A 27,877-nucleotide genomic window follows, 5' to 3' on the forward strand; every position below is an offset into this window, starting at 1 on the left:
AGAAGTATCAGCAGCTGCAGAAAGGGCCTCAAGATGGCCATATGCACTCATCCCTTCCCTGATTCGCTCAATCGCCCTTCACTAATTTTAATGATATATGGTCTCAGAGCTGTGGGCTGAAAAAGGAGCAGGGAGGTCCTACCGAGGAGGAGGACGCTTGCCAACGGGAATAGTGCAGCACAGAAGTATGAATTCTAACCCCAAGGAGGTACATGGTGGGGGCGCCCCGGGGCGTCAGGGAAGTCGAACTGGTCATTTGTCCTTCAGATGCAAGGAGGAGAACCCCGTTTCAAACCAGCTCAAACAAAAAGGAGATGTACTGGCTCACCTAATGGGGAAGTCAGGAGTATCTGCTTCAGGTACAGCTGGATCCAGAGGCTGAAGCAATGATGTCATCCAGGCTCTGTCTGTATATGGTTTTCTTCTGCACAGAAGTGCTCTTTTTATGCGGGCAAAATGGTCACCAGCAGCTGCCAACTCATGGCATCATGGGTAAGCAGGGACAGCAAAAAGAATACTTGTCTCTTGCAATATTCTCCTACCAATCTCAGGGAGGAATCTGATTGGTCCTGTTTGAGTCCCATGCCCATCACTGATCCAGTCTCTGTGGCCAAGGGGGGTTGGATCCTCTGATTGATCAGCTTGTGTCATATGCGCACCACCCCACCCCACCCCACCCCTGGCAGGGGCAGGGCTGTGACTGACAGCCCTACCACACCACGAAGCATGAGGGAGTAGAAGGAGCCTGGGAAAGCAAGCGAGGCAGATGAAACTCACTTTCCCAGTCAAGTGCTGAAGGTCTCACTGAGGAGGCGGCGCGTGAGCGGGCCTTGATGGCTGGGCAGGATTTCCTGGGGGAGACGGAGGCGAGCAGAGGGAAGAGGTGTGGGACAGGAGTGACCCCAGAGAGTGGCTGAGAAGGACAGTGCCAGAGACTGAGTGTTTGTATTGTCCCTAAATTCCTAACTTGAAACCGAATCCCCAGTGTGATGGTATTAGGAGGTGGGGCCTTTGGGGGTGATTAGGTCATGAGGGTGGGGCCCTCATGAATGGGATTAGTGCCCTGATAAAAGAGACCATGTGAGGACACAGAGAGAAAATGGCCATCTATAAACCAGGAAACAGGCCCCCCACAAGACACCAAATCCGTTAGTGCCTTGATCTTGGACTTCCAGCCTCCAGAACATGAAATAAATTTCTGTTGTTTATAAGCCCCCAATCTATGATGTCCTGCTATCGTAGCAGCCCGAGCTAAGACAGAGAGGACAGCAGAGGAGACATCACTCAGTGCCATTTGCCTGCCCCACTCTACCCCAGCTCATCTCTCCAGGGCCATCACGAGGTTTGAATCTGGGGCTGGGGGCCGTGGGTGCAGTGCTGAGAGGTGAAGAAACATACAGGACCCAGACTTCCACTTGGGCTGTTTTGAAAAGGGCATCAGGCACCACAAAATCCCAGCTGAAAGCACACTCATGCACAGCCTGAGGGACCCAGGGGGAAGAAGTTGCAGAATGAGCAGGTGCAGCTCCCAAGACCTTTCTGGCAGGTGTGCGTGGTCCCTGCAGTGAGCTGGCTGCAGTCTCCGGGGACAGGAAGGGACAGTCACTGTTGGGCTTTAATAGGAGAGGCAGCAGTAGACGAGCCCGGAGCGCAGGGTTTGGAATCTAGCGTCCTGGATTTGGATTTTGTGTCTTTTTCAAAAATAAGTAAATATATAACTATATAAAAAAAAAAAAATCACTCATAATTCCACCAACTGGAGATGACACTGTATAGCAATTTTATGTATATCCTTCTATACTGCATATATTTTCTTACATATATATATATATTTTTTTCTTTTTTTAAGTAAGTTCTATGCCCAATGTAGGGCTTCAGCTCACAACCCCAAGATCAAGGGTCGTATGCTCTACCGACTGAGCCAGCCAGGTGCTCCTACAAATTTCTGTATTTTTCACACAACATACATAGAGATGAATATACATACCAACTGTCTCATAGGACAAAAAAGGGGGGGGATCCTACTGTTTCATGATCTTGTTGAACAGTGCTGTGCATTAACATTTTTCCATGCCATTGCCTGTCCTTTCATGTAGCAGTGAAGCGTCAGCTCCCACGGGCGAAACCGGCTGTTGTCACAGAGGCGGGTCGGCAAGCCCCCGGCGCCGGCTCACTCGGGCCCTGACAGTCCGTGCCTCAGCTACCGCTGTGTGGCAAGCTCCCTTCTGAACGGGACACCCCCGTTCGGCACGCCCCGGCCTCCCCCAGCGGATTCCAGGGCGCACGCACCCTCAAGCTCGCAGCAGCCTGCGCGGCGATCACACGACCTCCTGGCCCCCACCCTGGGCCTTGCCTCCCCAGAGCCGCCATCTCCTGCCCTCCAGCTGGACCCAGTCCCTAGGCAGACAGATGGCCCTTGACTTTACCTCTGGCCTAGAGACAAGGTGTGGTTGGTTCAACCAAACGCCATGGGTACACCCTGAGCATGTCCGGACAGTCAGGATTCATCTTTGGGCTGTCAGGGGACACGTGGTGGTTTTTTCCTGTGAGTGGACAATGAATACTCTTTGGCTCCAGGAAGGGAGCTATTCATCAACAAAATGTCACCTCGGGGGACATCAGGGGCTCTGACGTGTATCCAGTTTCCTGGGAGGCAACTCTGTCACGCTGAACCTTTCCCGGAGCGAGGGCAAGTGTAGAGATTAAAGGATAGCAGGGGACACACCCAACAGGACTGCAGGCCACTGGGAGGAAGACCACAGGAGAGTCGGGGCCCACAGGTTAAGAGCCCTGGCTTCAGAGCCTATCAACCTGGAATCAAAGTGCCTTCCATCCCTTGCTGGCTGTGTGACCTTGGAATGTGTTCATTCCCTCTCTGAGCCTCACCCTCCACATCTATAAAATGGGATTATCCATAATAACTATCTCCCGGGGGTGTTGGAGGTTAAACTAAGTAACAGCATAGAGCTCTTAGCACACTGCTGGACTCATGACCCACAATCACTCATTATTGACCTGGTGGTTTTGAGAAAGGAAAGATACCACATAAGTGAGTACAGGGACATGATAGGCATACCACACATCAGTCTATGTGTTAATCATTTTCTAAACTGTACTCTACATAGCCTGCCTTCTTAAACAGATAATTCAGAATTAACAGCACCAAATGCTTATATCCTGCCCCCATATAATAGTATCTATAGAGGCGACTGGATGCAAGTTATTTGTTCAAATGCTAAATGGCCCAACCCAAGGTGGCTCCGTTCTAACAGTGCCCATATGAACTTTTTTACAGTTTGCTGGTCTCCTCCTTCAGTGTCAGGTTCTCAGCTTTAACATCACTCCCTCCTCCATCACCACCAGTGTATGGTCTGAGCTGAGAAACCAGGTAAAAGGGCCTGTTACGAATGTACGTAAAGTACGAGTTAATAGGTTCTCAGAGAGGACCCGACTCCTCTGCACAGAAAAATACTTTCTTAGAACTCTGAGATAGTTACTTACCCGAGGCCTCTTACTCTCAATTCCTACTCCTCAGCCTCATCCTGGATGGCTGAGGTTTTGGGGGTCAGACCCCTGGAAAAGTGACCATTATTATGCTCATCTGACACGACTGCTCACATGGAGAGTGTTTCAAGATGTTTTACATAATATGTATTATTATCATCGCTGAAATGATTGCCGCTTTCCTTTAGTATTTTTCTAGAACTTAGAGATTTCATCTGAGTTGGACTAAAGCCTCTGATGCGCTGGGTTTCTTGTTCTAGCCCGTAATGACACTGAAGACGATGAGGAAGTTATACCGAGGACAGCCAACCGGTGGCCTCTTCAAGACGGCCTGTGTTTCCAAATCACGTGATCGCTCAGCTCGGTCTCCTCATGCCACACTCCCTCTGTTCCCGGGCGTGTTCCTCGGTGCCTTTATCCTGCTCTCAGGGCGCTTCCCTCAGCCAGCAGACATTTGCAAAGTTCTATACTGTGCCAGGTCCTAGGATGGGCACCAAGGCCCTTGCCTCCAGAAGCCCCCATCTGGGGAGGGGAGCAGACCAGCTGCAGAAGTCAGTAGGACTTGTGACTAGGACGTAGCAGGTACAAAGTCTCTGGGCTCTCAGAAGAAGTGACCAACTCCTCCCCTGTAGAAAAGGGGAAGCTTGACTGAAGAGGGGACATTTGAGCTAAGCTCTAGATGCCAAAAAGGAGAGAGGAAAGGTCCTGGCAGAGCAAAGAGCTTGAGCAAAAGGCACAGTGATGTGAACATTCACAACTTGTCTGGAGCTGAGGGAGACTGGGCAGAGGCTGAGGCCAGAGTGTAAAGGTCCCATCAGTGTCCAACAACCATCATAGACACAGTCCGAGCTAGACCAAGAAAGGACCCAGGAATCCCCTGGGGTCCCTTACTTATTGGCTGGAGCCGATCCCAGGAAGTCCCCAGTCCTGTTTTAAGATTCAGGAACTCAGGGGCACCTGGGTGGCTCAGTCGTTAAGCGTCTGCCTTCAGCTCAGGTCATGATCCCAGGGTCCTGGGATCGAGCCCCGCATCGGGCTCCCTGCTCAGAGGGAAGCCTGCTTCTCCCTCTTCCACTCCCCCTGCTTGTGTTCCTGCTCTCGCTGTGTCTCTCTCTGTCAAATAAATAAATAAAATCTTTGGGGGGGGGGGGGAAGATTCAGGAACTCAAGGTTCCACATCAGTCAGGTCCACCCTGGACCCAGGCAGATCTTCCAGAGTCTGTGACCACCTGCCTGAGGCAGCACATGTGGACAGGCTCCAGCCCCAAGTTCACGTTTCCACAGAGCGGCTGATCCTCTGGCCAAATAGGTTAAAAATAATCTCGGGTAGATTTCCAGACCAGACTCTGACGCATTCAAACCAAAAAGACTCAAAGACTTTGCACAGTTGATGAAAACTAAAATATCAACAGGCTGCTCCAGCTCCTGGAGCACTTTGCCCAATCGGTGATTCAGCAAGAGATATTTGTTCACTGAGCACCTGCCAGACACAGGAGGAGAGCAGGGAGTTTGACACCATCCCTTAAATAAACCAGGGTTCATCTGTTCAGCAGCTAAAAAGAGTGAGGTGGCTTTATATATACTGACCTGGAAAGCTCCTGAGACACATTAAATGTGAAAAAGGCAAATTGCCGAACAATACACAGGATCTCAGATATACTAAATTTAAAAGAGTGTGTGTGTGTCTCCATACAAATGCACGGACTACCTCCCAACAACCCCATGACGTAGTATTATTAACCCCATTCTGCAGATGAAATTATTAAGGTTCTGTGAGGTTAGGTAATTTGACCATACGGCTAGTAAACTGTGGAACTGGAACATAACACCACCAAGATTTATAAGCAAATTTTCTACAAGAACTGGAATAATACACATACACTCATTCATTCATTCAACATACATGAACTGAATGTCCACTGTGTGCCTGACACTATTTTAACCTCTGGAGAAAAAATGTTGAGTACTGGAGCGCCTGGCTGGCTCAGGCGGTAGAGCATGCAACTCTTTTTTTGTTTGTTTGTTTTTTTAAGATTTTATTTATTTATTTGAGAGAGAGACAGAGAGAGCATGAGCGGGAGGAGGGGCAGAGGGAGAAGCAAAGTCCCTGCTCCCAGGACCCTGGGGTCACGACCTGAGCCTAAGGCAGACGCTTAACTGACTGGGCCACCCAGGCACCCCGAGCATGCAACTCTTGATCTCAGGGTCCTGAGTTCGAGCCAACCTTCGCGTGGAGCCTACTTTAAAAAACAACGATGAAACATACAAATGAAGTCCCTACTCTCATGGCACTTCTATTCAGGGGTTGCCTCTGGGACGAAAGCGATAGAGGGTGGGAGTTGGGGAGATGAAGGAAAGTATTAGCCTTGTCTGTACTATTTGAGTTTTTCAAAATAGGAATTAACCCTCTATTTGAATAACTAAACTGTATTTGTAAGATTTTCACTGCAAAGGTCCTTTTGCCTTTGGACGTATTTATTCTTCAGGCCTACTGTCCAACTGCTAAGTGCTTATTTCTGATAAATTTTGCTTACTTATTTTTTGTAAATTTAAACTCAATTTCGTTTACATACAGTGTATTATTAGCTTCATGGGTAGAATTTAGTGATTCATTAGTTGCATATAACACCCAGTGCTCATTACATCAAGTGCCCTCCTTAATGCCCATCACCTTGACAAATTTTGTTTAAATTACTACAACAGTATTGTGCATTCAGAAAAGTAAACTACAAGGACGCCTGGGTGGCTCAGTCAGCTAAGCGTTTGCCTTCGGCTCAGGTCATGATCCCAGGGTCCTGGGGTCAAGTCCCACATGGGGCTTCTTGCTCGGAGGGGAGCCTGCTTCTCCCTCTGCCTGCCACTCCCCGAGTCTCTCTCTGACAAATAAAAAAATAAATAAAATCTTTAAAAAAAAATGTAAACTACAGATCTAGGGGCACCTGACTGATTCGGTCGGTAGAACCTGCAAATCTTGATCTTGAGGTTTTAAATTTGAGCCCCACATTGGGTGTAGAGATTAAATAAAATCTTTAAGAAGAAAAAGAAAAAAACAGAAAAGTAAACTACAGATCTATACCACCTGGGGAGACCTTGCTAGACACCTGCCACTCTGCTAAATCTTTTACACACACCATCTACCAGCTACACCAGAAGGTAAGAACAGCCATTGTATAGACCATTTCCCAACGAGGAGCAATTTGGCCCACAGGGACATATGGCAAAGCTTGGAGACATATTTGGTTGTCACATTGTGGGGAGGGGGACAGTTGCTATGGCATCTAATGGATAGAGGTCAGGGATGCTGCTAAACATCCTATCCCATGCAGGATAGCCCTTACAATGAAGAATTATCCGTCCCAACAGGTCAATAGCGCTGAGGTTAAGAAACCCCACTGGAGATGAAGAAACTGAGGTTCAAGAGAATAACGTGCTCAGGGTCACACAGCTGGTATGGCGGGCAGAATAATGGCCACCGAGACTTGTGAATACGTTACCCTACGTGGCAGAGGCTAATGAAAGCCGTTGTTATTAAGGTTGTCAAGGTTGTTAATGGAATCAAGGCTGTTAATCAGCTGATCTTAATCTAAAGAGATTAGCCTAGATTATCCAGGTGGGCCCCATGTAATCCCAAGAGTCCTTGTCCATGAAAGGTGGAGGAGAGAACATCAGTATCAGAGAGACTTGAATTAAGAGACTCAGTTGGCTTTGAAGGTGGAAGGTCTGTATGACTCCAGAGCCTAGCTCTTAACACGACCCCATATATATGGACATTAAAAATCATGACCCTGTGTTTTCATACGACAAATATGTTCTGGAAAATATTTGCCATACACTTTTGTTTGGGGGAAATATTTGCCGTGAATAGTTGTTTGTTGTTGCCATTTAGCATTTGTTGTTGTTACTTTTTTATGCATTTTCATATTGTCTGGTCTGGGTGCTTTTTCCTCTTCCTTTTGGGATTGCATCCATTATCTAGATGCTTAGAAAGACACTTCCAGTTCAGAGATGGGGGAAGTGTTTACACGCATTTCATTCTAAGTTGTCTGTGTGTGTCATTTCGTTTCTTAAATTTAACTTTTTGATTTATAACTTCATTATGATCAAGAGCTGCTGACCATGAGGGCAAAGTTCCCTGCAACTTTTTAAAGCTGTAAACAGAGCCAAATAACTACCCAGGAGACATTAAAGTTTGGCTAAAAGCGATCCCAAATGCGACACAACTAAATTATAAGCATTCTTGCTGTGTCCAGCAGGGCTCCTCACACAAGCAGACCCAGGTTCAAATTTCCTTGTCTTCCACTTCTTATCAGAGTAGATGTTGGTGGCTTTCCTGGACCTCCTCATCCCAGCACACCACCTTCAACCTCACTAGGAAGCAAGGGTCCAATCCTGGGGCTCCCTGTGCTCCCTTTCCCTATCCACGATCTGCCACCGCCAGAAGGAAGGATGGAAGCTCCTCGAAGCCACCGTAACTGCTGACTGGTGTCTGCCCTGGTGGAGAAGACCAATCATCAAAGAGGTGATGCATGTATTCACCACCAGATTGGCAGAATCAAATATTCTGTTATTGTTAAATGTTGACAAGAATGTGGTAGAATGGGAACTCTTGGGGGCGCCTGCCTGATTCAGTCAGTAGAGCATGCCACTCGATCTCGGGGTTGTAGGTTCGAGCCCCACGCTGGGTATAGAGATTACTTCAAAATAAAATCTTTTTTGTTTTTTAAGATTTTTAAAATTTGAGAGAGAGAGACACACAGGGAGAGAGGAACACAAGCAGGGAGAGTGGGAGAGGGAGAAGCAGGCTTCCCTCGGAGCAGGGAGCCCACTGCGGGGCTCGATCCCAGGACCCTGGGATCATGACCGGAGCCGAAGGCAGACGCTTAACGACTGACCCACCCAGGCGCCCCCAAAATAAAATCTTTTAGAAAAGAATGTGGCGGAACTGGAACTCTTGTACACTGCTAGAGGGGGTGAAATTGATACAATCTATTTGGAAAATAATTTGGCAATATCTAGTAAAGCTGAAGCCATACAAAACCTATAATTGAGTGATGTACATTTCCCACATTATAATCTTATTTATTCTCTTGTTTATTGGCCATTCAATTTTCCTCTGCTATCAGTAACTTTTCACCAGTTTTTCTTTTGGGTTGTATGAATCACAACAAATTTTTAGGTGTTCTTTTACGTGTTCTGGGTGCGAAGGCCCTTCCTTATCAATCACATGTATTGCAAATAGCTCCTCTCAGTTTGTGACTTGTCTTTATACTTACTATATGGTGTCTTCTGAGGAACAGGAGTGCTTAATTTTAATTAACATTTATTAATGGTACAGTTAGTGAGGTTTGTGTGCGTCTTGTTTAAGAAATCCTTTCCTTGGGTGCCTGGGTGGCTCAGTCATTAAGCATCTGCCTTCGGCTCAGGACATGGTCTCAGGGTCCTGGGGTCCAGCCCTAAATCCAAGTCTGGCTCCCTGCCCAGTGGGAGTCTGCTTCTCCCTCTCCCTCTGCCCCTCCTCCCTGCTCATGCTCTTGCTTGCTGGTACTTTGTTTCAGATTTTTGTATGTTCACAAATGAGCATGGCTTGTCATCTTCCCTTCTTAGACTTGTTTTATATCAGGTTGCACTAGCCTTGTAAAATGAATGAGAAAATGATTCTTTTTTTCTAAACTCTAGAATGGCTTGTGTAGAATTGAAATTATTCCTTGAAAAACAGAACTTATCTTTAAAGTCAACAGGAGAAAAAAGAGTAAGGTCAACTGGATCTGGTGCTTTGTGAGATTTTTAAACTCTGATTCAATTTATATAAATGTTGCAGAACATCAAGGTTTTTAAATTCTTCTTGGGGCACTTGGGTGGCTCAGTCAGTTAAGCATCCGACTCTTGATTGTAGCTCAGGTCATGGTCCCAGGGTCCTGGGATCCAGCCCCAAGTCGGGCTCGGTACTCAGCGGGGAGTCTGGCTTGAGATTCTCTCTCCCTCTGCCCTTCCCCCCCTCAAATAAATACATACACACATACATACGGTCTTGAGAGAGTTCTTGTTTTCCAGCAATTTTTCCATTTCATATACATTTTCAGATTTATGAAGCATCAAGTCACAGAACTGCTCAATTGCATCGTGTCTTTTATTCTTGATAAACCCTGCGAAATTAATTGTATTCGTCTTTTATAAGAATCCACTGTTTAGCTCTGTCAGCCATCTATCGTATCTCCGTTCCCATTTCATCAATTCCTTCACTTATCTGTATTATGTTCTCTTCTAGTTATTGTCTGCTGTTGATTTCTAACGAAATGGAATTGTGGCCAGAAAATCCAATGTGACACCAATCCTATCAAATTTGTTAATACTTGGTTGATGGCACAGAATCCGGTCAACTTTTATAAATGCGCTATGAGTGCTGGAAAAGAATGTAAATTCTGCACTTTTTTTTAAGACTTTATTATTTGAAGGAGAGAGAGAGCATGAGTGGGCAGGAGAGGGAGAAGCAGGCTATGCACTAAGCAGGGAGCCCGATGTGGAACTCGATCCCAGGACCTGGGATCATGACCTGAGCCGAAGGCAGACGCTTAACCGGCTAAACCGCCCAGGCACCCCAAATTCTGCAATTATTGAAAAGCAGTGTTTACATACGATTTTATATAATGACATGTATATATATATGTAGGTACATGTAAATATATAAAGTCAAGCTTGTTAACTGTCACTCAAATCTCCTATATCCCTACTGATATTTCGTCAGGTTTTCATTCATATGCTTTGAAGCTAAATTATTAGGTATTTAGAATTGTTATATCTTCCTGGTAAATCGAGCCTTTTACATGACGTAGCCACCCTTCTATCCCTAGTAAAGCTTTTGCCATAAAGCCTATTTGCCTCCTATCAGCACAGCTATGTCAGCTTCCTTTTCAGCATCTACTGGCACGTCTTCTTTCATCATTTTATCTTTAACCTTTCTGCATCCTTACATTTTATATGTGTTTCTGACAGGATATACAGCTGTTTTTTAAGTAGGTGTGGAGCCTAATGTGGGGCTTGAACTCACAACCCTGAGATCAAGACCTGAGCTGAGATCAGGAGTCAGACGCTTCACCGAACCAGCCACTCAGGCGCCCCCATATAGCTGGGTTTTAAATCCAGTCTGAAATTTTGTATTTTAACAGAACCATTTCGTCCATTTACATTTATTATAAGGAATTTATATTTGGATTTATTTCAACCATCTTATTGTATACTTCCAATTTGTTCTACCATTTCCATGACGATTTTCTTTCTGTCACGTTTTTTTTTTTCTAATTTTATTTATTTGACAGAGAGAGACACAGAAGAGAGGGAACACAAGCAGGGGGAGTGGGAGAGGGAGAAGCGCGTTTCCCCGCAGAGCAGGGAGCCCGATGCGGGGCTCGATCCCAGGACCCTGAGATCATGACCTGAGCCGAAGGCAGACGCTTAATGGCTGAGCCACCCAGGCGCCCCTGTCACGCTTTCTTCTGTAATGATTATTTTTCCCCGTTCCATTTCTTTATATCCACTATTATATCCTCTTTTTACCCTATACATTTTATATATATAAAATATACTTATATAAAAATAAAAATATAATATATAATAAATATAATATTAAATATACATATATTATATATTATATATAAGAATATAAATATATTTATTTATATATACCTAACCTAGCAAAATCTAACCTTAATGAACACTGATGTTCAGAATTTTCTTCAAAATGATCCACAGTGTGGGAGGTGGAGTGAAAAATTGGTGTGGAGATATGATTCATCATATATTAAGGGTAAATCGGGTTAGAGTTCTTTATACCATGACCTTTACTTTTGTAATGCTTGAAAATTTCCGTAAGTTAAAGAATATTACAGTTATCAGTATCTTCACCCTCCTCCTGAGCAAGACAAGGATTGTAGAGCATTTACTCTAGCTGGGTTTTTTTGTGTTTTGCTTTTTGTGGTACTTGGCTGTTTGTTTTGCTTGATTTAACCACAAATTAAGTGACATCGTCATCATCACTAGTTTGCTTAGAGCATGTGACACGGATACTACTTCCTTTGCTCGCCATTCCTTCCTGCAACTCAGATCTTTCCATCTGCCTGATGGGCGCACACCCACACTCACACATACTGCATAGGGCCCCCTCGCCCCACAGATGCCCCTGCACTGTGTCAGGTCCTGACTGGCAAAGGAAACCTAAATTTACCAGCCCAGTTGACCTCTGGATATGCTAAGGTCTTTTTTTTTTTTTAAGATTTTATTTATTTATTTGACAGAGAAAGACACAGCGAGAGAGGGAACACAAGCAGGGGGAATGGGAGAGGGAGAAGCAGGCTTCCTGCGGAGCAGGGACCCCGATGCAGGGCTCAATCCCAGGACCCTGGGATCATGACCCGAGCCGAAGGCAGCCACTTAACCGACTGAGCCACCCAGGTGCCCCTGGATATGCTAAGGTCTTGGGACTCCTTTGCTAAGGGGTTCCCCAGTCCTCTGGGAGGAGGCAGAATAATGGCCCCAAAAGATGTCCCCATCCTAATTCCCAGTCCCTGAGAATAGGTTACCTTAGATGGCCAGGGGGAATTAAGGTTCCGGGTAGAATTAAGGTTGCTAATTAGATGGCATTAACATGGGGAGATTAGCCTGGATTATCGGTGTAGGTCCACTGTAATCACACAGCGCAAGAGGGAGGCAGAAGAAAAAATAGAGGCGGCCAGTCAGGAGGGACTCAACCTGCTGTTGCTGGCTTTGAAAAAGGAACGGGGCCATGAGCCCAAGGAACGCAGGCAGCCTCTAGAAATGGCAAGGAAACAGATTGTCCCCGAGAGCCCGAGCCCTGCAGACACCTCGACTGTAGCCCAGTGAGACCCGTCAGACTTCTGACCTCCAGAACGGTAGGAAAGGAAGCATTTACTGTTTCAAGCCGCTAGGTTGGTGGTGACAGAGCGGCAATAGGAAGCTAATATGCCTCCCACCGAGCATCACCACCCATTCACTACATGGGGTCACAAGGACGTCTCATCGACCTGTCAGTCCCAGTCCCTCGATGTGAACACATAAACTTTAGAGCTAGAGAGGGCCAAGAAACCACTCAGGCCAGCCAATTATTTTAAATGAGCGAAAACTGAAGTCCAGAGAAAGGAAATGACTTGCTTGAGGCTCCTCAATTTACACCATCCTAGGCCATCACCCTTCTTTCTGCTTCCGGAGCCAGAGACACCCCAGGAACAGAGACCACTGCCAACTCATCATCGTGGCCAGGCACCAGCAGGGCACAGGAAACCCCTAAGGGACTGGGGAAAATAGAAGTGTAAGCCAGGTAGGACCGAGAGAAGATGTCCAAAATGACAGAGACGGTGATTCGCCCAGAGCTACGAGAGCAGACCTGGGCCAGACTCCCACCTGGGCAGCTCAGTTAGGGAGACGCTTTCACCTGAAGCTTTAAAAAGGCCCCTTGGCCCCCTAGCGAATGGCATACTTAAGGCCTACTTTCGAGAAGCTTAGCGTTTCATGCCTCTGCCTAGAGCCAAAGCTTTGGGCTTTGGGCAAATTAGGAAAAGGTACTTCATCCACAAGACATCTTTATCCATCTGTCAGAAAAAAACTGTCATAATTCCTTTAGAAAAAGATTCCTTTAGAAAAAGATACTTTACTTCACATCTGACAGAAAACTATTTGAGATTCACTCACACATATAACCACATCTACGAAGTAAAAGGCACCCCCTTGGATGGAAAGCCCTTGTGCAGTGCACAACCTGCAGAAGCATACACAGCAGCCCTGCTTGGCAGTCTGGTCTCATCCCCTTCACTGACCTTTCCTTCCCACCCCCCGCCGCCCCCACTCCAGCCCTCAGGCCCACTAGAGAACAACCCTGGCCTTATAATGCACCATTTCATGCATCACTGGAGAACAATCTTGACCTTATAGTTTATCATTTTATGTATGACTCTTCCACTAGAGGCCCCAGCTTTGACTCCTCCCCTTCTGCAGCCAGCAGGTGTTGAAGGTGATCAAGAAAAGGCCGATGATCCCATTCAGGGAAACACCTGAGATGCGAGGCAGGATTTGTGAATTCTAACTGAACGAATGTCCACGGGCCAGGAGACTGTCCAGGCCCATAGCACAGGCCACGGAGAAATCCCACCCACTAACTAGCTGGGAGAAGCTGAGTAGTACACTCTTTTAGCTTCCCCAAGCCTCATTTTCCTTTCTGTGAAATGGGTATCACATCAGGACTGCTGGGAAGGTCTAAGAAAAGACAGTTCACGCTTAGTGCCTTGAAAGGGCTCCCTACCTGTGAGCTATTATTACTATTATTCCAGGCATCGTTGACCCCAGGATATCTGCCCTCCAGGCTGTCAGCCTTCCTGGCAGTATGCTGCTTTAAACAAAACTGGGACAATCCGTATGTACTGCATGGAGCACTGGGGTGTTACACGAAAACAATGAAGCGTGGACCACTACATCAAAAACTAATAATGTATTGTATGGTGACTAACATAACATAATAAAATAAAATAAAAAAACTGGGACAATCCGGGTTTCTAAAAGGAGACCACGTGGCTGGGGCAAGTGTTTAAGAGAAAGTATTATTCACTGGACCAAAGAGCTCACTACTGGATAAATAGAAAAATCTAACCTCTTTCAACCGGAATTGGTTTTGTTGGGGGACAATCTCTGACACACGGTGGAATGAGCCCAGTTTTGCCTCCCGGCGGCTCCTTGCACCGTCTCCTCCCAGCTGGCCTCTTCCACCCCTTCGGCCCCAGAAGTCCTATGGCCGGAGTATGACCAGGTACTTCCAAGTAGGGACAGGCGCAGCTTTGGGATGAGAGGGACACAGGTTCTAGCCTGAGCCCTGCTGGTTGTGAGCCATGCACCCCTCCTGGTTGTGAGCCATGCACCCCTCCATCTGCACCAGGAGGGCAATCACAGAACCTGCCTCATGGGGCAGCTGTGTAGTAGGTGGGGGGGGGTCCATGAGGCCATGCTGGAAATCACCTGGTCTGAAGGGGGTATCTTATTACTCTCAGCTGGGAGATTCTGGCGCAAGACAGGGCGGGTGACAGAGGAGACACTACGAAGCCCCTGCTCCCACTTTCCTTTGTTTCTTCCCACCCCTGTCCATACGCCCACAATTCTGACACGGCTGTCCCCTCCATCCGGCCAGAGTACTGAATCCTACCTTTCCGACAGAATTACCAAATGCATTTTTTTTTCCTATTACTACGAGTTTCAGTTAGAATGAATGAATTCAGCTGTAAGTAAAATTCCTGCCCAGCAGTGGCTGAATCAATAAAGTTGGTTAATTGTCTTATGTAACAAGTCACCAAGTCATCCACAAAAATGTCCCCGAGGCTTTTCTTTTTTTAATAACTTTTTCGGGGCCGCCTAGGTGGCTCAGTCGGTTAAGTGTCCGACCCTTGATCTCGGCTTAGGTCTTGATCTCACAGTCGTGAGTTCCAGCCCCACGTCGGGGCTACACGTGCAGCCTACTTAAAAAAATAAATAAACAAAATAATTTTTCTGGTCAGCCATCCCCAGTGTGCCAGCTTCTGGTCCTCGAGACTTATCACCTCAGGGCTGCCTCAGCTCCGTAACCTGCCAGTGGCTGGAAGAAAGGGAAGCTCCTGGTCTTTGTTTCTTTTCTTTTTCTTTTTTCTTTTTTTAAAGATTTTATTTATTTATTTGACAGAGAGAGACACAGCAAGAGAGCAGTGGGAGTGGGAGAGGGAGAAGCAGGCCTCCCGCCGAGCAGGGAGCCCAATGTGGGGTTCGATCCCAGGACCCCGGGATCATGACTTGAGCCGAAGGCAGACACTTAACAACTGAGCCACTCAGACGCCCTGTTTCTTTTCTTTTTAAACAAGGGAACAAATGCCCTCCCACAGTCCTCCTAACAGACCTCCCCTTACATTTCAGGGACCAGAACTGGATCACCAGCCCCCTCCTAAACCAATCATGCCCAGGGGAAATGAGATCTGGCTGGCTGGCTGGATTACACCTGTCACAGCTCAACCCCAGAGGCCAAGGGAGAGACTCGTCTGGAACTGGAGTAAGTCAGCAAGAAGGGTAAAGGGCCTGCCACTTGACATGAGGAGCCCCTTGAGGATCAGAGGAAGGAGCTGGAGCCCAGAATGGTTAAGTCCCCCATCCAAGGCCACATGTGACTTTGCAGAAAGGCCAGGATGAAAACACGGCCACTGGCTCAAGGAACACCCCCCGCTTCACCACAGTGCTTCTCAACTAACTCTAGCTCACTCTAAGCCCCCAAAGGGCAGACACCCCAACCCCGGGACTCCCTGAGCTGGGCCAAAGGCATGATATGGACAGATTCAACACTGTTACAGAAGAGAGCCCCCAGTGTACCCAAATGTGCCTGACGCACCTAGAAAGAGGTTGGCAGGCAAGTCAGCAGGAACCCAGAGCCTGACAAACAGCATCTCTATAGCTGCCTGGACAGCCGCCAAGCTGCCTCATTCCCCAGGGCTGACCTCATACTTCTGAAGATCCTCAAGATGCCTGAGGTCTGTGTGTTGCCTCCCAGGCTGGGGGCTGGGAGCCACGCAGAGAGGTGGGAATGCAGAATCCAAGCGGCCCACCCCACCACCCACCCCTCTCCTGCCAGAGCCTCCTGCCCATGCAGTGCAGGCCCCATTCCAGAAGAAACCGAGCAACACCCTCCATCCTCCCAGATGAGGCCTGTCCCAACTGGTCTTCCTGCCTCCACCAGTCGGAGGGGATGCCTTAAGAAATTCTCACACTCTGGCTATTCCTATCTGTTTTTGTTCCAGACTTCTGGAAGGGGAATGAAAAGCGGGCAGACCTCATCAAGGTGCTAAGAATATCTCTGAAGTCAGTTCCACCACCTCAAAGAGAGCTGGAGAGCTCAGGGCCCGGCTGAGGCCTGCACTTAGTGATAACAGGAATTGTTTACTAAACCCAGAACTGGATCAGGCCTTTCCGTGGTAACTAACAGCAAGGGCTCCCAGTCCACTGAGGCCACACGTGCTGGGGGTGGGGGGTTAAACCCCTTCATGCCCTCTGCCTCCACTTCCAGACATTCTTCCCGGATCAAACAACCTACTGTGCGCAAGGCCCACAGCAGGTAAGGTGAGCAGCCTGGGGAAAGGGCAGGTAGTCAGCCTCCCGGGACACAAGAGCTCCCTTCCGAAACCTCCTCACAACCCACCCGCTCAGCCTGCAGCTCCAGGGCAAGGCATTTGTTCTTACCCACGTTCACTGAAAAGTTTTAATTCCCCTTGTAAACAAAACAAAACAAACAAAAAAACCCCACAAGGGCTAAAAATCGTGTGATGTGGGAGAGGAAAGGTGTCACTTAACTTGCCACGCTCTCTTTGGCCTGACCCAGGGGAAGCTGGCCCAGCGGCTGGCAGTTTTAAACTTTCCTTTCCTTCCACGAGTTTTTCTCAGAACAGTGGCTCCCACTCCTCAGAGCTGAAAACTCTGCATACCTTGAAAGTATGCGAGCTGCAGGGCCGTGCGAACAGACTGGAATTTTCCATTTATAGAATAATAATCTTCATACCACTCTAGGGGCCGGTGTTCTTGTGGTCAGAGCTCAGTGTCAGCAAACCTGCTACGCTTCTGCGGGCTCTTTTATTTATTTTTGGTGGGAGGGGGGAGGGAAAAAAAAACAAGGAATGACTTTTTAACTTGAGTGCCAACACAAACTTGAAAAAGGAACCGGGTTGGCAAGTGCAGAATATGACTGCCTGGTTTCACGACTTAAATCAACCGTTAGGGAGTAGGAGGTGAAGAAGAGGCTGAGAAACAGATCTTCAACCCTTCGTGCAGATAGGTGGCTAGAAAAGGCATCATGTTACTGCCCCAAGTCCTTCCCTGTGCCCGCCACCTGGCTTCTGGACTGCTCCCCGAGGGTAGGGTCCAAGCAAAGGGCACAAGGCCCCATCTCATTTCTCTTCTTCGTGTCCCCTGTGTTCCACACTCGATTTCTGCTGATGCACACACAGACTTACATACTATGAAATACCTTCGGGGTCCATGTGTAACGGGTAGGCCACCAAGCCATTTGTGAAGAGGCCTGAGTTCTAGTTCTGGCTGTGACATATTCACTGTGTGACCTTGAAGAAATCCTTCTCTTCTCTGCGTCTCATTTTCTTCATCTGTAAAGTAAGGTTGGATTGAATGATCCCAAAGGTCCCTTCCACGGCTGACAGTTTGATTCCCTCATTCATTCTAAAGTAAACTGATGCCAGCATGAGGTTCTGGGCAGCCCCTACTGGGCCATTCTAAACCTGCCGGACACAGCCAGACCCAGAAGCATAGCCTCCTGCCTAATGAGGGCTGTCAGCACCAGCTGCCCCCGACCCGTTTCCGTAGCCAGAGCTCACAGCCAGAGAGGGGAAGGAAAGTCCCGACCTGCCCACCTTGCCTGCCAGCCCAGCCACCAGAGGAGGCATTTTCCCAGTGCCACAGAACCCTAAAGAATCCTTCGCAGTACCTAAAACCTTTCCTACTTTCCTTTTTTTTTTTTTTAATATCTCACGGGTATGTTGTCTTGTTTTATTTTATTTTTTTAAAGATTTTATTTATTTGACAGAGAGAGAGAGCGAGAGAGGGAACACAAGCAGGGGGAGTGGGAGAGGGAGAAGCAGGCCTCCCGTGGAGCGGGGAGCCCGATGTGGGACTCGATCCCAGGACCCTGGGATCATGACCTGAGCGGAAGGCAGACGCTTAACGACTGAGCCACCCAGGCGCCCCTTACTTTTAAAAGGTGTTGTCCCTTCTCCCAGGAAGGGCACGACCACCTCCCACCCTCCTAATCAAAAATCTTCCAATTTATTTTCCACTGTTTTTACAAAAATATTTGACTCATTCTAAAGTATTAAATAGTGACGCTGAATATGCTTTATTTTTTTTCAAGCTGCACATACAGCCCATTTTTTATACAGCCCCGCCCCGGGGAGGGGGTGAGAGTTTCACACACACACCAATCACTGTCCAAGGGTGGAAGATTTTCTGGCCCAGCCCCCATCCCTACCTAAGTCACCAGCTAATGGCCACCCAGTCTCTGAACACCTGTTGGGAGCTGTAGGAAAGTCCTGATGCTTCCGCTACTTACTACAAGAACCATAACCTCCCTGAGCCTCAGAGATTCGTGCGAAGATTTCACCCAGCTGAAAGCTCTCCAAAGCACTGTGCAAACGGAAGTTACTCGATTGTTGGGCAGCTCTGTCTTAACGACTGCATCCTCAGAGCCCGCCAAATCCTGCCTCCCCACAGCTTTTCCTGCTGATGCTGGTGAGCGGGGAGAGGGGGCTTCTCGGAAGGCTGACCTGGGGCATTCAAGGCTGGGAGGAGGGTGCGCGAACCTTGGGGCGTTCCCCCATCCCCACGCCTACCCGTGTGCTCCGTGAGTCTCGCCACCCGACCGAGGGAGACCCAGGCCTGGTCACCTGCTCCAAACTCAAAGCACAGCGCTCAGGCGAAGGCGGTCCCCAGCAGCAGCCCCTCCCCTCCCTTCCCCTCGTCTCCCCCCACTTCGCCCTCCCCTCCCAGCAGCGCAGGCAGGGCACGCCCCCTCCCCCAGATTTACCAATCGGCGTCCCGAGCGGCGCCCGTGGCGCAGGGGGCTCTGGTCAGCAGCCAATTAGCGCCCGGGCCCGAGGCGGCGCTTCGCCCGCCCCCTCGCAGAATGAAAGGCGCCCGCAGCTGGCGAGGCTGGCGCAGCGCGCGGGGCGCGGGAGCCGCGCGGGCCGGAGCGGAGCGCGCGCACTGCCTGCCCGCCCCCGGCGCGCCCGCCTCCGCTCCGCCTCCGTCCGAGGCGCGGGCAAGGAGGCCGGGGCGGGGTAGCACAGGGGGCAGGGCCGCGGCGGCGAGGCCGAGGTTGGGGGGGCGGGGGGGGTGGACGGGGAGGAGCGGGACCCGATAAAAGGCTGCGAGGCGGCCCCCACCCCGCGGCAGGCCGGCGGGCAGGCTCGGCGCTTCCCTTCCGTCCGGCCCGCGCCGGCGGCGGGGAGGCGGCGCGCGCGGCCCGCAGCCCGCCCATGGAGGCTTTCCCTTGGGCGCCCCGCTCGCCCAGCCGCGGCCGCGCCCCCCCGCCCATGGCGCTCGTGCCCAGCGCCCGCTACGTGAGCGCCCAGGGCCCGGCGCACCCTCAGCCCTTCAGCTCGTGGAACGACTACCTGGGGCTCGCCACGCTCATCACCAAGGCGGTGGACGGGGAGCCGCGCTTTGGCTGCGCCCGCGGCGGTGGCGGCGGCACCTCTCCGCCCTCCTCTTCCTGCTGTTCCCCCCACGCGGGGACCGGGCCCGGGGCGCTGGGGCCGGCGCTGGGGCCGGCCGACGACGACGACGACGACAGCGACGAGCCGGGGTCCCGGGGCCGCTACCTGGGCGGCGCGCTGGAGCTGCGCGCGCTGGAGCTGTGCGCGGGCCCCGCCGAGGCCGGGCTGCTGGAGGAGCGCTTCGCCGAGCTGAGCCCGTTCGCCAGTCGCGCCGCCGCCGTGCTGCTGAGCTGCGCGCCCGCCGCTGCAGCCCCTGCCGCCGCCGAGGTGGCGCCGCGCGAGGAGCGGGCCCCGGCGTGGGCGGCCGAGCCCCGGCTGCACGCCGCCTCCGGGGCCGCCGCCGCCCGACTGCTCAAGCCCGAGCTGCAGGTGTGCGTGTTCTGCCGGAACAACAAGGAGGCGGTGGCGCTCTACACCACCCACATCCTGAAGGGACCCGACGGGCGAGTGCTGTGCCCGGTGCTGCGCCGCTACACGTGTCCCCTGTGCGGCGCCAGCGGCGACAACGCGCACACGATCAAGTACTGCCCGCTCTCCAAAGTGCCGCCGCCGCCCGCCGCCCGCCCGCCGCCGCGCAGCGCCAGGGACTGCCAGCCCGGGAAGAAGCTGCGCTGAGGGCCTGGGCTCCGGTCTGCTGCCACCTGACGCCACCAGGGTCACCGCCTGCCCGCGCGCTCATTTTCGGTCTGCGCACCATCTTTTCCTCGCTGTCGGAGAGGCCTGGAGCTCGGCAGTTAGCTCAACTTGGGAAGTCGTTTTGGTTTTGTTTTGTTTTTTTCAAAGCAAGCCGGCCGTACGGAGTACTTTCCTGTCGAAGAGCGGTTGAGACTAGACGCTAAAATCTTGATTTATCTGTGGTTTGTAGTTTGTGCACATCCGGACGGTGAAGGCTGGGTGTGTATTCCACTACCTGAAATATGGCAACTTAATGGCGCTGTTTATTTACTGTATACGTCAATCTATTTTAGATGCGCATCAGTATGAATTGTCTCAATCTAATCTCGGATGTTTAATTTTATGGAGGCACTTTACTAGGTCTAGAATATTTTTTTAAAAGCCTCATAACTGAAAACTGGCGATTTTATGGAATGTCGGCAAAATGACTATTTTATTGTTTGGAAACAATATTTCTTAGTTGTCCTTAGTGAGTTACTCTAATTCCAGGTGAAGCAAGCCCCTGGCGGCATCACCGTTTTGAAAAGTGAAGGTTTAGTAAACTTTCCAGTATTAATCTGTGTGGGTAGTCCCTCCTTGTGGCTTGTTTCAGTCTTGGCTGGAGGTGTAAAAATGCACAATCTGTAGCAGGTAGAACACAACTCCTTATCCTTTTATGTACCAGATCTTATTACTAAACTAGCAACTAGCATTTCCACCCTGAAAAATTGTGCCAAGTTATAATCCTATTGTGTATACACTTGGAAATTGGTGCTGTTTAAAAACTTGTGTATTTATACAGTAACAGTATATGAATTCATTTATCTTGCCTCTTTGCTACTTGGCCTTTTGTCCATGCACCCACCTCCCCATTTCCAATTCTTTAAAAACATTTGTAACATTAAGATCAAAAGGGAGCAGTATTAATTCACCCTGCTCAACTTCAGAGTTCCCCAATAGTAGAAAGCTCATTCCAGCTGTTGTCTCCCAAACTGAATGGAAGATGCAATCCTTTGAGCTCCAGGAAGACTAATGTAATAGCCTGTGTTCAAGAAGGTTCCACCATGGGCTGTGTCTGGCTTCAGGCACAGGCAGTCCTCAAACCAGAATAAGCACTGAAGGAATTATGGAGTAGGGGTTGAAGACAAGGAACACAGCCTCCCCCGTGCTCCGTTTTTCCCTGAAGACCCTAGTCTGTTTCTGGAATCCCACCACTTACCCACAAAGGAGATTAGACCCTATCCTTAGGCCAACTTTAGCTCCCACCCTCATTTATAGCCATACCAGATGCCACACCATGGCTTGTAGCTACCATCAGGACAGATAGAGGAGGCAAAAACGGAGTGAATTAGGATAAATGTACAAAATACATCACTCTCTGAAAATGGCAGATTTAGTCATACCTACTTAGATCCAAGTAGGAGAGTTCAGCTCCTTTATTAGACATTAGACTGCTTTTATATCAAAGAGCTAACTTCCTCCACAGACAAATTGGCTTGAACACTCCTTTGAGGGTGTAAGAGAGGCTGAGGTAAATAATATTGGAAGGCTGTGAGCCTTTTTGGTCAAAGGAAGGGGGATCAGAACAAGGGGGAGAGGTGCAGGCAAACAGTACGTTGGCCAAGAGAAATCCATTCCTGCTAGTCCAGCCCCAGAACACAGAACTTTAGATGTGACTAGTCTTAAACTCAAGGACCTTAATAAAACCATGTGATTACTTATTCTCTTTTGTTGTGCTAGAAAATACACATTTAATTTTGGTCTCAGGTAGTTGTCAGGTCAAGAGAATTCCTGTTACCTCTCCTACTGCTGTTCTACCTTTTCAAGAGCACTACAGTCCTCCAGCACAGGACTAGGCAGGCAAATACTTTGTATTTTCAAAGAGCCAAACTGTTATAGACACTGTATTTCTAGGTATCAAGTACTTAGCTTTGACATGTTCAATATGAGAATTCCTCAGTGGTGAGATGTGCCTAATACAAATTTGATATTGACACCATCACAGTTTTACCGGCAAACATCATGTCCATTTAAAACACTGGTATCAACCCCCCTCAAATTTGCCTGTTTTCCAGCTAAAATTAAAACACTGGGAGTTAGAGCATGCACAGAGAATATTACTACCGTTAATCTTCTAGAGATCTCTTAGGAAAGAGTATACTAACCACACTAAGGCACTTAGGAGGACCAAGCATAGAACTCTCAATCTAAAACTTTTAAGTACTTGCAAAATTAAATTTAGGGTGTGGGGCACCTGGCTGGCTCAGTGGTAAGAGCATGGCACTCTTGATCTTGGGAGTTGTAAATCTGAGCCCCACTTCGGCAAGTAGAGTTTACTTAAAAATTCAGGGTAAAAGAAACCTAATTTTTTAAAGTTTAAAGAAATACATAATGTGACAAAGTTTTGTTTTTATAAGAATATGCCTGTGTTATTTGGCTAAAAACAAAACAATGCATGGAATCCTCAAAAGCGCTTTATCAGCTCTGCAGGCAGACTGCCTTACCTTGCTGGTCCTTTTCTGTAGACACATTTGCAGTGAGTGGCTTTTTATTTCTTTGGATTTTAATTTTCCTATGCAGTCCTTTTTGGAAGCTGCAGAATTAACTTTGATTACAACAACTTTTGGTCTAAATTGTAAGCCAAAATTATCTATTTTAAAATTATACTACAAATATATCTACCTCAAGGGAAAGGGCAGGAAAGTTTCAGTGTTGGTCCTCACCTTCTAGTCTGTGCTTAACCACATGAGGAACATTCCTGCATTCCTTCCGGTGTCCAGTATCTATGTCAATTAGACTTGTAAAATTAGAAATGAATCTACAAAAGGTCTTTGGTAAAAAACAAAACACAGATAAAGCACATAAAAGCATCCCAACACATAGATTCCCACCTCTTCTTGGAAGCCAGTAAGGACAACTAGGGGGATATAGAGTCTTTTCTGGGCCACTGTCTCCACCCTCAGATCCACATGTATTAGCAGCATGGTGTTCTTGTGTAAAAATGCAGAAGCCACTGGGAACATGAAGACATTCTACACACAGTAGATTGGATGTTCATCTTTCCTTTGACACCTGTGAATACTGGGGGATGTAGGGGAAGCCTGTGAGGCCTTGAGTAGAAACTTAAGAGCAGGACCACAAAGCAGCAGCAGATTCTTCTGCCCCCATCCTGTGCCTGGGATTCCAACTCAGGACAAAGAACTTGGGGGCATAGTATTTATCTGGGAAAGGGTTCTGGCAGGAAGGGTAGGTTTGCAGACTAGCCTAACCATCAGACATGCATCCATAACTCATCTAAATAAATCAGCTTAAATGAATGGTTCCCTGGGGCCAATCAGTGCTGTCACAGGTACAGTCCTGTTCTAATGATTGGGGAGACTCAGCAGGTTACTGCCCCAAGTTCATCAATTTGTTAAAAAGAGTAGGCCCTCTCCCCAAAGACCTTTTAAGATTTCCACTTGTTTGAAATACTAGATATTAAGGAAATTAAGTGTTGAAAAAAGTCATTTCCATCACCGGTAACATCAAACAGAAAAGGCTGCACCTGATTATTTTTAAAAAAGCATCAATACTCCCTCTTCTGGCCGCCTTATAGCTGTACCAACAGGAATTCTCACCACCACCCAATACTGGAAATAATTTGCATGTCTGTAGCCACTACCAATTTGCTACTAATATTCTCTGAAATTATATTTTTTCTAATTTCAGGGGAATACCGAAAATAGTAAGCCACCCACCTACCCAGACCCCATGCATACAAGCTCACAGAGAGGACAGCATTATAAGGAAACTAAGGGGTTCCTGAATTAAGGAAGGAAACATCCTAGCCACGTTGGCTTTCTATTGAGTTATTTTCTTTGATCCTAAACACAACAAAAAAACCCCCTCAAAACAGGGCGCCTGGGTGGCTCAGTTGGTTAAGCGACTGCCTTCAGCTCAGGTCATCCTGGAGTCCCTGGGATCGAGTCCCACATCGGGCTCCCTGCTTGGCAGGGAGTCTGCTTCTCCCTCTGACCCTTCCCCCTCTCATGTGCTCTCTCTCATTCTCTCTCTCTCAAATAAGTAAATACAATCTTTTTAAAAAAAAAAAACACACCTCAAAACAAACTCAACTAGATATACAAACTCACAATAGTAAGTAAACCACTTTGACTGTAACTACAAATCAACACTAAAACAAATTCTGTAAGTATTTTATTTATCATTGAAGAAAAAACACAGCAGCAAGTTCTGTGTTGGCTTCAATAAGACCAAATAGTTAATCTTTGACATAGCTACGACACTCCAAAATTGAAGTCAACACAGTCATTACTACAAATTACTTGTTGAAAGAATCTATCCTGAAGAGAAAGAAAATTAGGAAAAAGAATTTAAACAATTCCTCCAAACCACACATTTATAAATATTGTCGTATTTAAAATGCTTCAAAGGCATGAATTCTCCATTAATGGAAAAGCAGTTTGCTATTGGCAACAGAAAAAACTCAGCAATAGTTTACCAAATGCTTTAAAATTTAAAAGCCGTAACTGATTTGGATTCACACTTGAGCAGTATTCTTGTCATTACAATGACTGCAAATTGCTTTATACTCACCTCTCAAGTAAAAGCTACAGAAAATCCCGCTGTATCCAATGTTTGTAATGTTTACTGCACTTATAGTGAACCTAAAAACTTTCTAAATGTAGTTAATAGAGTAAATACCTCAAGATACCTAGAGGTATGTCTCAACCGCTAATGATGTGGAAGTCGTTTCAGCCCCTGCTTTTGAAGAGTCTTCAAATACATTTTCTCTAACAGAACCCTACCTCATTCCAAATTAATATAGTATTTCAAAAACAAAAGAAAAAGATCAGTTCTATACCAAGATACAGGTGTTACTCCATACCTGACAGGTTCACATTTTCAATTTATTTTTTAGTTTTTCTTTTTTGTAAACAAATGATTGATGAAATAATGCAACACCTTAAATTCCAGAAAATGGCCCACCTGGCCAACCTCCTGTGGACACGGTGCACAATCAATCTATTATAGAGGATTAATACAAGTTCATGCTTTTTGTTATGATGAGACAACATTAAAGAATCCAATTTAGACTGGTTGAAGCACAAGTATGATAATCCTTGAATGTGATCAAACCTATGTGAGACATGAGTTTGAATCCATTATCTTGAGATTTAACGTCGTACCGTGGTCCATCCATCTTCATCAGTCTCGTTTTTAGTACGACGAAGAGATTCCCTATCTTTCTCAGCTCTCCATGAGGCCTTCTCTTTTTCACCTTCTCTTTCTCTTTCTCTATCTCGGTCTCTTTCTCGGTCTCTTGAAAGAGCTGGGGGAGGAACACGACGAGGGGCTTCCCGCTCTTCTGCCCGCTCATCTTTCCTGTCATCAGCACGCCTCCAAGAACTTGCTAAAAAGTTCAATTAAAAGAAAAAGAGTAAGTTTGTACCATATTGTACTGGCTCAGACTAAACAGAACTTCAGCGAGAGGAATGCCTCCAAATACTCAGAAATCCCGTACTATAAAAGTAACAATAGAGCGCCTGGGTGGCTCAGTTGGTTAAGCGACTGCCTTCGGCTCAGGTCATGATCTTGGAGTCCCAGGATCGAGTCCCACATCAGGCTCCCTGCTCGGCGGGAAGCCGGCTTCTCCCTCTGACCCTCCCCCATCTCATGCTCTCTCTCTCTGTCTCATTCTCTCTCTCAAATAAATAAATAAAATCTTAAAATAAAATAAAATAAAACTAACAATATAGAATCCCCATTAAAAAAATCAATAAAACCTAAATATATTTTAATCATTTTGATACAATTTTTGGCAAATCCTTCAAAACAACATACAGACAAGAGATATAACTCAAGGGGTGCCTGGGTGGCTCAGTCGTTAAGCGCCTGCCTTCGGCTCAGGTCATGATCCCAGGGTCCTGGGATCGAGCCCTGCATCAGGCTCCCTGCTCCATGGGAAGCCTGCTTCTCCTTCTCCCACTCCCCCTGCTTGTGTTCCCTCTCTTGCTGTGTCTCTGTCAAATAAAAAAAATCTTAAAAAAAAAAAAAAGAGAGAGAGCTATAACTCAAATTTGCCAACAAGAAGAAACCACTGGCCTGGGAAGTGTCCTAACTGTCACAATAATTTAAGACAAGGTGACAAAAATCTGAATGAAATTTTTAAAATAAAACTTCTGGCTCTTGTTGAAGAAATAGTAACAGCAAAATGGCCATAAGCATACTTCACAGGTTAATATAAGAAAAACCCTTGTAATCCCATTGTACAAATGAAAAAAGTTCGTGAGGCAACTAAAGTGCAATGGCCATTTTCAACATTACAAGTTTTTTGTTTTTTTTAAATTGAAGTTTCAACTGTCACAATTCCAGAATAAGAATATTTTACACTTTGTGCTTATCTACCAAGATCTTACTTTTAAACAACTGACAAACTGTTTCCTAGTTACATAAACCTCTAAAGCAATATATATTGCTTACCATCCAATTAGTCTACTGCTATACTTTCAATTTAGGTATGAGCTACTTTAGAGTGACTACTAAGTTTATGAGAACTGTGAATTTTTTTACAAAATTTATTATTTGAGAGGGAGAGAGCAAGCGAGCTGGAGGGGGAGGGAGGGAATATCAAGCAGACTACCTGCTGAGCACGGAGCCCCATGTGAGGCTTGATCTCACAACCCCGAGGAGATCATGACCTGAGCCAAAATCAAGAGTCAGATGCTTAACCGACTGAGCCACCCAAGCGCCCTGAAAACTATGAATTCTAAACTGAATATTCACTATCTTATTTCTGATGTTTATAAGAATGGATGAGGCAATAAAACCCCAAATTTCCTCAAAGATTATGGTTTTCCAATAGTTCAGCAACGTGCAGACCATCCATACCTTCTTCACGTTCTGATCTAAGAGGAGGTCCTCTTCGGTCTCTGTCATCTCGCCTCTCCCTTAGATCACGGCGATCATCTCTCTCCCGACGACGGTCATCCCGATCCCTATCTTCACGGCGATTTGAATCTCTCCAGCTCGAAGATTCTTCCGCTGGTCCTCTTCTCCAGCCTCCTTCATCCCTGGAACCATTCAAAATGACATGCTGAAGTTCTGTCGTTAAGACTCCAGAGAGTACATTCAAGTTGATGTTCACAGAGTTTACAAATATAACAGGGATGACCTTTAAACTTCTGCCTTGTTCTCAATCTGATGCTTCAGGTGTAGAGGTCGAATGAGAACGTCTGGACCTGTGCTGTCCAACACAGCAACCACTACTCGTATGCAGCTACTTAAATACAAATTAACTGAAACAGAATCAAGACGTTCTGTCAATAGCACTAACCACACTCCAAATGTTCAACAGCCAAATGTGCTTGCTGGCTACCATACTGGACACTGCAGATACAGGATGCTTTCATCCCTGCAGAAAACTGTATTAAATGGTG

The 27,877-nt window shown here is 47.4% G+C and overlaps 2 protein-coding genes and 1 long non-coding RNA gene across 3 annotated transcripts in view; 1 reads left to right on the top strand and 2 right to left on the bottom strand.

Moving 5' to 3' along the window:
- Positions 1–10,543: 10,543 nt before the first annotated feature.
- Positions 10,544–18,998, bottom strand: LOC135364804 (uncharacterized). Its single transcript, XR_010412589.1, has 3 exons — positions 18,903–18,998; positions 17,531–17,663; positions 10,544–12,806 (listed from the first exon to the last, which is right to left on the bottom strand). It is a non-coding gene; the product is annotated as an uncharacterized LOC135364804 (long non-coding RNA).
- Positions 18,999–19,408: 410 nt separating this feature from the next.
- Positions 19,409–21,261, top strand: NANOS1 (nanos C2HC-type zinc finger 1). The gene has a single exon (XM_045878948.2). The coding sequence runs from the start codon at positions 19,548–19,550 to the stop codon at positions 20,400–20,402; it is 855 nt and encodes a 284-aa protein (XP_045734904.1). The 5' UTR covers positions 19,409–19,547; the 3' UTR covers positions 20,403–21,261.
- A 3,357-nt stretch (positions 21,262–24,618) lies between these two features.
- EIF3A (eukaryotic translation initiation factor 3 subunit A) overlaps positions 24,619–27,877 on the bottom strand; it is a 37,081-nt gene continuing 33,822 nt past the window's right edge. The window contains exons 21-22 of the mRNA XM_045878950.2: positions 27,330–27,511; positions 24,619–25,851 (exon numbers count right to left, since the gene is read on the bottom strand). Of these exons, the coding sequence (XP_045734906.1) occupies positions 25,616–25,851; positions 27,330–27,511 (418 nt within the window). The 3' untranslated portion in view covers positions 24,619–25,615. The remainder of the gene's footprint in view (positions 25,852–27,329; positions 27,512–27,877) is intronic.

Source organism: Mirounga angustirostris, unplaced genomic scaffold, assembly GCF_029215605.1.
Source record: "Mirounga angustirostris isolate CCGP_5_RB_7025 unplaced genomic scaffold, mMirAng1.0.hap1 SCAF_6, whole genome shotgun sequence".
NCBI lineage: Eukaryota > Metazoa > Chordata > Mammalia > Carnivora > Phocidae > Mirounga > Mirounga angustirostris.

Bases quoted from the DNA above. Each gene is read 5' to 3' on its own strand.
- NANOS1 (XM_045878948.2), top strand. From the start codon at position 19,548: ATGGAGGCTTTCCCTTGGGCGCCCCGCTCGCCCAGCCGCGGCCGCGCC.